Here is a 12,551-nt window from a genome sequence, read left to right on the forward strand (position 1 = left end):
TGACCCTTTTAGTCGGAGGCAAACAGCCGCGATCAGAATCGAACCCAAGCTTACCGACTCGTTTGTCTGATCGTGGAAGGTGGTTGGTTCGCCTGGAATGAATCGCCGCTAAACATCTGCAGGTGGGACTCGCATTTTGTTTTTTTTTATTTCAACTGACCGTCCGTGTCCGATGTAGCACAAGCTGTAATTTAACTGAATGAGACAAATAAGATTGCAATTATTCTGTTCACAGGTCATTCACTGACTGATTCATGCTGAACACATGTGCTCTCGGAGCCTAGAGATGAAAGGCAGCCTGTGCAGAGGATAAGGCTTCGGTAGATGTCTCGGTTTCACGCCCGTGAACAATCCTTGATGCAGATAAGAAAGTGTTCGTGCTTGTGACATCCAGCCACTCTCCCGTTCGTTTGTGTCCTCTGAATCCTTCTAAATATGCATTTCCTTTTGGTGGACTTCAGAGATTTTGGATTCTCGACGCCGATGCCAACCGCTCTTCTGCCCCGAGATCTTAAGTGGATGAGAAGCTGATCAGCAGCACGTTTGATGTTAACTCTATCAGCGGTTTGGCCTTGCTTTCTGCTTCCTGTCGCAGCAGCGCCGAGGTCTTTTGTTTATGTGTTTGTCAGCTTGATTCCGGAAAAAACTACCTGGCCGCAGTTCATGAGTAGTTAGCTGAGAGGTAGAGCCCCGCCACAGGAAAAACCCTGCATGCCTCTCCACAGCCTCCTCTGACTGTTACTAGTTTCTATTTCGCCTGTGCAAAGTTGGTGATCTTTTCTTTTTTTTTTTTTTTTTGTTAAATAAGAGAGGAAAATGGTCAGACAGCTACATGCAGATGGTGTTGGGGTTTTTTACGTGCAGGTTTTTTTTTTTAAATAACTAACAAAGAAAGAAAACTCTCCTAACTTTGAGCTGAGATTAATTTTGGTTACATACATGCCCATGTGGTGAGGGTTGGTGGTTTGAGTGCTGCATGTAGATTTTGACTTTAATCGGGTCTTCATTGACTGGACATACGTGGCTTTAGTTTAACAAATATCTTTAAAAAAAAAACTAACTGTTGAAGATAAAACTTAAATTGGTCCAGGCGTGGATTTGTATGCAATTCTTTTGGTCTAAGAAGCTGGAGAGAAAAAAAAGGACCAATTTTCATAGTTTCATATTTAGAACTGCGACACCTTGCCAAAAAAGTCGCCACAAAAAAGCTAAAAAAAACAACAACAACCTTTTATTACAGCACATGTTCACTGTGACATTGTTTCGAAACGTTTCTGTCACAAGGTTTATTTTCATCCGGCGTTAACCCCACAGATTCTGAACAGGTCGAAGGTCCAGACTCTCTCAGTTTGAGCCTCATGAATTCTGGCGTTGTCATCTTGGAACGTCCCCGTACCGTCAGGGAAGACTCTTCAGTGCTAACTGCAAAAACATACCCATTCGTCATTCTTCCTAGAATAACGCCACTCTAGCAAGCCGATATTTAGTCAGGCCTTTTGCTGTCAGCTGTTGAGCAGACATGCTGCTTGTTGCTTGCCGCAGATCAACACCTGATCTGTTTTAACTGGTTTCTCAACATCGGTCGTCCTTCATCCTGATTGGCTTTTCCTTTAACATGTCAGATGTGAACTGAAGACGTTAACGACTGAGAGGAAACGGTAAACCAAGTCAAAGGAAACGCAAGCAGGGATTTTAGGGAAAATCTTTTGTCCAGCGCTGCTTTAGCCGTCTGGTTTTAAAACTTTAATGTTGTTTGTGTCGACTTTATCACCACCTACGGGTGGAGCTCAGATATTTCAGGTTTTTTGGACGCCTAATGGGTCAAAAACATATTCAGTCGGGCCGTCAGACTTTGTTTCTCATGTGATTCTAGTGTAGAAGTGGCTCAGATCAGCTCTGCTCAGATTGAAGCTAAAACTCAGAGAGAGTTTTGACTTTTTTTTTTTTTTCCCAAAGTGGAGTAACTGTACTCCAGAGACACACTTCAGATTTATACGTGTACTGAAGATAAGCACCAGATTTCTTGATTTTCACTTTGCTTTGACCATCGGTGTATTTCTAAAGCGCGTAAATCAATAGTTTCTGTCTTCTCAAGTTCATCTCGACTCAGAAACGTTACCTGACTTGGCCCCCATTGAGTCGATTTCATCAGAAGAGTTGAATCCCTCATCCTGTTAGGTGAGATTTACGCCTGTTTGGCATCTTTCAGTAATCCGTGGTGATGAAACGCATCCAGTTCCTCTTGTGTCTGTGGGCCCCATCACATCCTGTGGTGTCTAGTTTACAAAATGCTTAAGGTTGACTCAGTGCTTGTGAAATTTGTGAACCTTTAAACTAGTTTCCCTGTCATAAATTCATCAAGTGAGACATTTCTGGATGTTTCCAAAAAGCCAGAAGGCTGCTGCTCGACTTGCTCACCAACAAGTCGCTGAACAGAGTCGTCAAACATCCAGGCCACCGCCATGGGGCCGTTTAGATGTGCAGATAGCCAAGCTAAGTTTGTGGATGCATCTTCTGAGCAACACGAAAGAGGTTAATCTAATCGTAAACCATCTGCGGCATGTGGCTGAGCTTCATGCACGTTTTTATAACGGTATCTTCTTGTCTTTTTTCTATTCAACCTCTCCACCCTCCGCTCGCTTTGACCCGCTTGCTTCTGCAGAAATGCGCTCCATCAGGGTCAGAGTGGGTGGATTTTTGTGTGCGTGGAAAGACGCGCCGTTTAGCATCGCCGTGTTTGCCATTTGTTTGTTTGCTCGTGGTTAATAACTGACCCACTTATGTGTTTTTTTTTCTTTCTCACTTTGTGTCTCTGCAGGAAGTTTGGGGAGCGCCCTCAGCCACAGCGCCTAACAAGGTGAGAAATGTTTTGCCAATTTTGTTTTGTCCCTTGCGGTGCGTAACGCGCGTTAATTTCTCGTGTTTTGATATGTCCGTCCGTCCGCTTGGAAACCGAAGTCTTTGGTGACTTACGTGTAGCCAGAATTTCATCTCTAAAGATAGAAAAGCTGTGCTGCCTCCAAACGCTTAAAGTTCTTCCCCATTTTGACGCGCTGCAACCACAAACTTCAAAGTATTCTGTTGAGGTTTTATGTGGTAGATGAACACAAGCTTGGACTGCAGCCGCCTTTTATTTTAGTAATCGATTAATCTGAAATTCTGACAATCAGTTACACAGACAATCGATTTTTCTGACGATTAATCGATTACTCCGGCGATTAATTGGTTATTCTGATTAATCCATCGGCTACAAAAATTATTTGAATTAAAAATTGGCACATTCCGCAGACTCTTCATTTAACTACTTAAGCCTTTTTATACAATATTAGAAATACATTAAAAGATGCAAATAAACAAATAATTCAGCTATTTTTAAATGGGAAAAAAACATTTTATTCCCTAAAACTGAGTGACAGCACTCCTTTAGTGTACATTTGATTATTTGTAGCAAAAGATGCATCAGGCTACAGAGTTACAAGATTATGTTCTGGTTAAATGAAACCAAAACTGGACACCAGACATCACCCTGAATCACGGAGTGTCTCTACGGGAACACACAGTGATGACACCATTATGCTGTGGGGATTTTTTTTTTTGTTTATTTTTTTCTCAGTAGAGACGGGAAAGAGGTTTTTTTTTTTTTTTTTATAAAAAGGTGGAAAAGACTTTTGGCTGAAGTGGAGGTTCAACTTCTCCAAAAAAAAAAAAACTAAAGATGGCTGAATAAAAACAGATGCTTCTTCCTTTCAGAATGTGTTTGTGAAAGTTTCTCCATTTTTTCCCAATGAAATACATTTCCAGTAAAATCCATGTAAGGGGTGTTGATGCTTTTCCTGGTGATGTCGGTAATGACTGCTGTGCATTTCTGCGTTTCCGGGCGGATCGCCTTCGCAGCATCTTTTGCCATCAGCCATCCTCAGTCCATCCGTCGTTCCCTATTGTATTGCATCACAGTTGCTCCGCCGCCGTCGATTATGATGGGTCTGATCTCCGCTGAGACTTTCCTGTTCACAAGCCTGTGTGGAAACGAGCTTCTTCCTCACAGTTTGTTTGTGGACGTTCAACCCCCCCGAGAGGCGGGACTTCTCCTCTTTCCTCAGTCTTCGGCTCTGAAAACGCGACGCGCCGAACACGACGCCGCTGCAGGTTTTCGGAGCGTTTCGTTTGCCCTTCAGTTCGCTGCGAGTCATTCAGCGCTCCATGTTGCCGGATGCTGCGGCTCGCTGCAAAGCGCTTGCATGTGTTTCGCCTTTTTTGCTTGTCATCTTTGTTATTTGGAACAGGTTATTGGGTTTTGCGTGCGCACATGTGCTCGGCCTTCGCACATGGCTCTCGGCGAGGAAATTGAGGGGTTGCACGTTGCCTGGAAAAGCCGCGTTTTGGGTTTTGAGGGAAAAAAAAAAAAAAGGGGCCCCAGCACCTTTTGATGTGTCCCCCTCTTTATTCATGTGCTGCCAGTTCCTTGGCTTGCAAGTGGCCCTTGGGTTCATGTGATGGTTTTTTGATGGCCCAAAATATGACAGACGTGGAGCGCTCTCTCTCTCTCTCTCTCTCTCTCTCTCTCTCTCTCTCTCTCTCTCTCTCTCTCTCTCTCTCTCTCTCTCTCTCTCTCTCTCTCTCTCTCTCTCTCTCTCTCTCTCTCTCTCTCTCTCTCTCTCTCTCTCTCTCTCTCTCTCTCTCTCTCTAAAACGGTCCGCTTTAAATGCAGCTTGTGGTTGTACCACTGTGCATCGTGCTGTTCTACTCTTTGGGGTTTTTTTACTTCTCAATTCCCCATTTCTAAAGGTTTCGCTACATCAATTTTCCACTTTTAAATGTGGCTGGATGACTTTCTGTTTGGCATCAGCCCTGACCTCAGAGAGAGTGCATCATCCCTTTCAGGGTCTGAAGTTAGTCCACAGAGAGGGTTGCAGGTTTGAATCTGTAGGTGAGCGTGTGTGAAGGGGGTCCTGTGGAAGTTGTGCAGCTATGTTGGTGTGGATTGCCTGACGAATCGCCCAGCTGTCACAGCAAAAACATGTCAAAACCTTTTTTTTTTTTTTTTTGTGTAGTTATAGTTGAGTATTTCACATACTACACACATTTTAACTCTGGTCATTACTTGGGCGTTTTATGGACAGGATTTAAACCGCAGGAGAGGGATGATGGACAAGCGGGTTTGAATCTTTGAGTTGCACGTCACATGTTTAAAACTCCGTTTAGCAGCTCAACCTCCATTTTTCTAGGAAATGCAACCCAGTTGCGCAACATTAATCACTCAAATTAATCAAGGGATTATTCAATACAGTATTAATTGCTAATATATCGGATAGCTGCAGCACTAATTGCGCCGTACTTGAGCTCAGTCGGTTGGGCAGATTCAGAACGTCACAACCCGATAGACAAATAAACTGTTGTAGGAAAAATCTCTCCTGCTTTTGACATCAGTTGGTGTTGAAAATGTTAAATGTTAAAAATGTTTTCCCTTGTTGCTCAGCACAGTGTTTTGTTTCAAAATCCGTTAAGGTTTGGGAGGTTCAATCAGCGGGGCTTCTGAAGCTAGTTGAGCTTTTTCACTGTGCATGACTGTAAAAAGGTGCCCACTCTCTACGTGTGTGCGTGTGTGTGTGTGTGTGCGTGTGTGTGTGTGTGTGTGTGTGTGTGTGTGTGTGTGTGTGTGTGTGTGTGTGGGACAGGGACAGTCCCTCTCTGCTTTAGCTGCTGTTGCAGATGAAAAGCCATATGCCTTGTCTGCTCCTCTTCATCTCAATATTCATTTAACTTACCTTTGCTGACACACACACACACACACACACACGCACACCACAGTCCTTCTGTTTTTTTTTTTGTTTTTTTTACTGGTATGTGTTTGACACTTTTTTTTTTGGTGGTCTCACCTCTTGTACATTTCCCCTTTTTATTTGTTTTATCTGTTCTCCTTTTCTCTGTTTCCCTTCCCTCTGTCCTCTTCTGCCTCTGCTGGAGTTTCTTCTCTCAGAATAAACATGCAAATTTCCTTTAAGCACAAAAAAAATTACAGCTCTCCTTCCCGTCATTCTGCTATTGCATCAGATTATTTGTGATACTTTATGTGTTTTCGCTTTGCTCTGCTCTGACAAACTTGATTCATACTTTGTGGGGGGGATAGGAAGGGTTCTTTATAAACAATTTGTGCTTAATTTCCTTAAAAAGCTGGATGCATGTTTTTAATTTTGCATGCGAAATTTCAGGAACATGTCTTTTTTTTTTAATGTTTGTCTACACACTAGTTTTCCACAGGAAGTTGGTTTGTGTGCGCTGGTCACTGTCTCACTTCTCCTTCCGTCTTTTGCGCTAAAGGAGACACAACATGATGCTCTGAGTGAGAGGCGGCCGATCAGCCAGTTCATCCTAGAAACACCAGATTTGATCTGATTTAGTTTATCTATCTATATATATATATATATATATATATATATATATATATATATATATATATATATATATATATATATATAGATAAACTAGAGACTGTTGCTGTTCCCTCCATGAAGTTGCGATCACAACTCTTTATCATTCGCAAATTTTCTGCAGACTTTCAATCTTTACCAGTCATCGCACCTTTTCTGTAAATCTTACAGAATTAAGATTTACAGAAAAATCTTAGCATTTTAGCCTTTAAACTGTATTTTCTACTTTTTTGACCAATCATTGACTTTTTTTTTTTAGTGTTCTGTTTGATTTGCTTCTCCTGTGCATTCAGTTCATGTTAACTGGAATGACCAATATTAAATTTTTCAGGGCAGGATTTGATTTGTATTAAGACAGCCATTTCAAGAAGGTACTTAGAAATGTTATTTGCATGTAAAATATAAGTTAAAATCTTTATTAATTTTTTGGGGGAAGTTTGCAAGATCATGTTATGGCAAAAATCAAACTTAAAAAAAAAAAAAGTGTAACTTTGGCCGAACCTTTGAAGACAGAAAATGCAGGAAAATCTGTAATTTCATGCCGCAACAGTCAAAACCATGAAGGGTCTGGATAACGACCCTCGGAGGGAAAGCTTCCTTTCCTAAAGCCGATCTGTCTCGATAGGCGAAGGTCGCGCAGCGGTCTGGTTCTGGTTTGGTTTCTTGAGCAGTGAAACGGTGTTAACCAAAAGCCAAGAGGTGTTGCACATAACCGAGCTGACACCAGTTTCTTATTCTAGCAGCATGCAGTAGTCTGGAGGAAGATCTGAAGATATGAATACAAACATATATTCTTTAACACCTCATCACAGCTGCGTCCTTCTCTAACTAAGCGGTGGTATTTGAATCTGTCAGACAGTGAAGGGATGAAAACATCAGTCCCTGACCTTTATAGGTTTCACACCAAACATCAAGACAAAGTTTAGAAAAAAGCAAAACACCTGTTGGTGATTTCTTTAAAGAATTAAGAAAGTAAGCATTGAAAAAAAAAAAAAAAAATCTTGTTCCCAGACTTTTCACATCCCGTTGTCTAAAGCAGTGGTTTCCAAACTGTCCTTCCTTCCTTTGCTCTTTCTTCCCTTTCCTTTACCCTTCCTCCCATTTTCCTTAATTTTGTCCTTCCTTCCTGTTTGTGTTTTTTGTCAGGTTTCCTATTCCAGTTCTTAGTATTTTTGCCTTTTTGAATGAATATGAAGGACCTAAAAATCTGCAAAGTTAATATTTCTTTGAGAATTTAAGATAAATCATTTTAGGGACCTTGATAAATGGATGCTTCAGATCAGTTCAGCTGCCTGTTCTTGTTTATAAAATTCGGCCAGTCAGTAACACAGAAATTACTAAATTCTGCTTTGCTGTCAGATGGAAATATCCCATGAAAATGTCATTAGAGTGAAGTAAGAAAGCCTTCTCTCGTCCATTATGAAATGGATAAACCGCAATTTCTCTTGGACTTCCTCCTCTGCTGCATCCCCTCAACTCCCCTAGCACGCGCGCGCACACACACACACGCACACGCGCACACACAGAGCGGCGCTCTGAGGAGGCCCCATACTTTTCATAACAAAGGCTCTGTCAAACTCCAGCTCCGAGCCTAACGTTGCAGACTGGAACGGCGTTTGTGTGTGTGCGTGCGTGTGTGTGTGTGAGAGTGTGAGAAGACCCTGGCGTGTCAGGTGTCACTGACATCTGTTCATGTGTGCAGCATGAGTCAAGGTGTGATGCGGCGTCTCCATCTAAACGCGGTCTGTGCCTTTTAAGGGGCAAGAGGCTCCGAATGAGGAAAAAAACTCCAAAAAACAAGAAGTTTTTGCTGGTGAGGTCAGCTTTGTTGTTGTTGTTTTTCTCCCCTCTCTATCCTTCCATTACTCCCCTCTCTGTCTCTCTCTCTCTACATCTTCTGTTTCTCCTCCTCGTTCCCGTCTCTCGCTCCCCACCGTCCCCCTGAGCCAGGCGTTGAGAGTTCAGCCCACCCCCACACGGACACATCTGGGGGAGAGCAGAACTTCTTGGCAAGCGCTCGAGTCTTTTTGTTGGGTCATCCTGAGTTCACTGTATGCATTTCCTCACCTCAGTCTGATTACACGTGTGACACTTGTGCATTCGCTTCGGGGTTGTTGTTTTTTTTCTTCTCAACCTGTACGCTTTTTGATGAATCATTGCAACTGTAATCCAAAGGAAAAAAACACAAAAACAAACGAAAAACCTTTACTTTCCAAGTGACGAGGTATGTCGGTGATAAAACTTTAATGTTTCTGTTTTGTTTTGCAGAGAAGCGATGAGGAATTACCTAAAGGAGCGAGGCGACCAAACCGTCATGATCCTGCACGCAAAAGTTGCACAGAAATCCTACGGCAATGAGAAAAGGTGAGCCCCCGATCGACGTCGGCTCTCTTCGTCTCTCTCTCTCTCTCTGAACGATCATCGCACTTGGACGCCACGCTGCCGTGAGAAAGCAGCCATCGCAAAACAAAACCCATGTAAAACCCCCCCAACGTCTCTGAAAAGAGCAGGCGATCATTAGAGGGATTAACACAGACTGGGTGTTATGGATTAGTTCGTCCTCGGGATGCTGAAAACAAAACTCGCACCTCCATTTTTTCTGGGTGGCGTTTGAGCTCACTGTGGGCTCGTCTGGGTTTCTTGGCATGAACAAAAATCTATTGTTTTTTTCCAAACGTTTTGTTTTTCCCAAGTTGCAGATGAAACGCCTAATAAAGCTCTATAAGTGTGAAGGTTTTGACTCGGACGTAGAGCTGCAAAAAATGCATTTTCGCAATTGACAAAGGAATACTTTGACACAGTATTTGAAAGGATACGATCAGGGCTGCACCAATAAATCGCCCCTGATTTCCTTCATTTTTTAGAGATCGGCAGTCGGCCGTTGCTTGCGTGTAAAACCAATTCTGTCCACCTCAAAAGAAAATTAGCGCACAAGCTTTCGTCTGCACATAAATTGTTCCAGGAGTTATCGGGATAATCAATAATACTGTTGGTTTGAGATCATTCTTGTGCAATTCAATGACAATGGCATGCTAATAACGCAAGAAGACATTCTCAAGGATCAATAAACTTTCAATTCTAAAGAACATTTAACACTGGAAGTGGAAGACATCTTAAATATCCAAAATAAATAAACAAGACAATAAATAAAATTAATTATGACGTCTCTCCAAACAAGTTTTAAGTTTTCCTTAAAAAAAAATGTTTAGCTTAGACCAAAAGCACCAAACTGAAGACTTTTATCATCCAGAAAGAAAGAGAAAAGATATAAACGATAGATCGTGCCAATGGAAATGATTGAGTTTGTCTTAATTTATCATGCAGTTGATTGATTTATTGATTATTGTGACAGACAATGCAAACGTCTACCCGGCTCATTCAGAGCAGCTCGTGTTTCCTCCCGTCATACTTCAGCCGATTGCCTCCGTTCTACGCTGCATTGATGCAGTCATTCAAGCAAAACAAACAGAATTGAACCGACTTTCCAGAAGCGGGTCGTTTTCTGTATGCACTGTGGTGCGATAATCTGATTCATCGATCAGCCAGAGTGATCAGAACTACCAGAACATAAAAGCTTGGAATGTTTCACTCTTTGTGTAATGAATGTGTGTGTTACATGACAAAAAAAAACATTAGTTTGTACAACATCCAGGTTTGGTGTTTTCTGCTCCAGTTTGCGTAATCTCCTAAACGAAACCGTTTCAAACTCGATTTTCCAGTATTTATTTATTTTTTTTTTAAGTAAAAGCGTCAATTGTTGCCGTGTGACGGACTGGAGACCCAAACTCCGGCTCTCGACTATTGTATGAACACAAACAAAGCAACGTTTTCCTTCAGGTATTGCACTGATCAGTCTCGACGGAGAGCATGGAAAACGCATTGAGCTGAAGGCAGCTAGAGCTGGAAGTCGAACTCCTCCAGAGGGAATGTTTTGGGAAATCGGGAGGAATTTCATTGGTTGGATCTAAGCTGCAGAGCCTGTGCTGCCGTCAAACTTTTCAACTCATCTTCTATGCAACACATGTAACTGCACTTCAATCAGCAGCTGATGCAACACCTCCTGTTTTTTTTTCTCTTTTTCTTCAACTCTGCTCTCTTGAACTCTTCTCTTCTTCCTCAAATCCTTCCTGTAACGCTGCGCTTCACCTTTCCACCCCACGCTGCAACTTTTTATAGCCTCCTTCCCCCCCCCGAAACGCTGCGCGTCTTCATTCCGCTGCTCTCTGCGGTTCCGCTCCGTTTTTTTGGCTTTGCTTGCGACACTGCTTGCAATCTCATCAGGCCGCCTATCTCTTGGCAAATCAAACGTTGGACGCCAACCACCAAGAGCTGGAAAAAGATGAATTCCTCAGATAATAGTCTTTGTCCAGCAGGACTCTGCAGGATGCTGCTTTGTTATCAGGTTGCACCTCTCTGCATGGCACTTTCAGTTTTTTTTTTTTTTTTACACACGTGCCTGAAGGGTGGAGGTGAACGGAGAACCTTAAAGTCCCCCCCACCCGTTTCTCGCCGCTTCTCGCTTCTTCTGTGCTTTTTATAGGAGGTGAAAGTAGACAAACACCCACAGAGACGGAGTCTGGAGTTGCGAAACAGCCTGCTCTCCAGTTCCACATGAACCCAGTTCGTCCAGTAATGAGCTCGTTTTTTCTTTTTCGACGGTTTATTTGTGCAGGACTAAAATGTCTAAAATTTATTTTGAAATTTAGTTGTTTTTGTGTGTGTGCGTGCGTGTGTGTGTCTGCACCGCAAAGTGCAACAACTTTTGAAATAAAGTTGCAGATAAAAATATTGAACCAGATCTTTTCTTTCCACTGCAAGAGAGAGATGACACTAGACTGCCCTCTACTGGTGTGAATTAGGATGCACAATATTTGGTTTAATTTGACCGAAATTCCAAGTATTTGACTTAAAATAATTATTTTTATATTCGAGACGTGAATAAATGTTGATTCTTAAAAGCTCAAAATCATATTTAGAGAAGGTTGTCTTGGAAACAGAGCTGCTTTGTAAAAAAAAAAAAACAAAAAAAAAAAACATGCCACACGCCTCATTGTTTCCAGGTTCTTCTGCCCTCCTCCCTGCGTCTACCTGATGGGCAGCGGCTGGAAGAAAAAGAAGGAGCAGATGGAGAGAGACGGCTGCAACGAGCACGAGTCGCAGCCGTGTGCCTTCATCGGCATCGGCAACAGCGACCAAGAAATGCAACAGCTCAACCTAGAGGGAAAGGTACAAACTACACAAAACGACGCTCGGGAGAAGAAAGTGTTTACTCTGGATTCCTCCAAATTCGCACAGTGTGCACCTTATATATGCAAGCTGAAATGAAGGACTCATGACAAATTGGAGCCTTCACAAGCTGACAGCCTTATTGGATTAACCAATATTTAGACTTAGAAGAAAGTCCAATGAAGATGCTAAGAGGAACTGTGGATTCACTCACTTTTGCAGCCGATTAGATTAAAGGAGATTCTGAGTAAGTTCAGAACAACAGTTCAAACAAACATTAGATATGAGTTTTCAGTGGATTTATCTAAACATCCGGCGGCAGATAAATGAACGCGAAAGCATAAATCTGACGCTGACCTGTCAGCTCACTTTGCATTTTGAGCAAAAATAATCGAGCGATTCACTATTTCTCCTCAGAATTATTGCACAGCCAAAACCTTGTACATATCCGACTCCGACAAGAGAAAGCACTTCATGTTGTCCGTCAAGATGTTCTACGGCAACAGCGCAGACATTGGCGTCTTCCTCAGCAAGAGGATCAAAGTCATCTCCAAGCCCTCCAAAAAGAAGCAGTCCCTCAAAAACGCTGACCGTGAGTTGGACGAGCTTCCTCTTTTTGGTGTGTCTTTGTCTTTGCTGTCGGTTCACAGATGGAGCACAATCGTCGAATCTGTGTTGGTGAAAAAATATATTTTACTTTTCTAGCAAAAACAAGTCAGCACCTCGTTTGTTTTTTAGGATTTCTCCTACAGACTGAAGAAAATGTTTTTTTGTAGAGATGCTCTCCATGTTTCTAGAGCTTGTTTTGTCCTTTTTTGGTTAGATTTTTATCTTTATAAATGTCCTTTTCACTGCTTTTAACTCAAAATATTACTCTGCAGCTCTGCAAACTTGGAA

The 12,551-nt window shown here is 42.3% G+C and overlaps 1 protein-coding gene across 1 annotated transcript in view; it reads left to right on the forward strand.

The window, feature by feature from the left end:
- rbpjb (recombination signal binding protein for immunoglobulin kappa J region b) overlaps positions 1–12,551 on the forward strand; it is a 50,380-nt gene that overhangs the window by 26,680 nt on the left and 11,149 nt on the right. The window contains exons 2-5 of the mRNA XM_015011465.2: positions 2,819–2,857; positions 8,697–8,792; positions 11,489–11,654; positions 12,072–12,246. Coding sequence (XP_014866951.1) covers positions 2,819–2,857; positions 8,697–8,792; positions 11,489–11,654; positions 12,072–12,246 — 476 coding nt within the window. The remainder of the gene's footprint in view (positions 1–2,818; positions 2,858–8,696; positions 8,793–11,488; positions 11,655–12,071; positions 12,247–12,551) is intronic.

This window comes from Poecilia mexicana, unplaced genomic scaffold, assembly GCF_051168715.1.
Source record: "Poecilia mexicana isolate PSO_F unplaced genomic scaffold, ASM5116871v1 scaffold_18, whole genome shotgun sequence".
Lineage (NCBI taxonomy): Eukaryota > Metazoa > Chordata > Actinopteri > Cyprinodontiformes > Poeciliidae > Poecilia > Poecilia mexicana.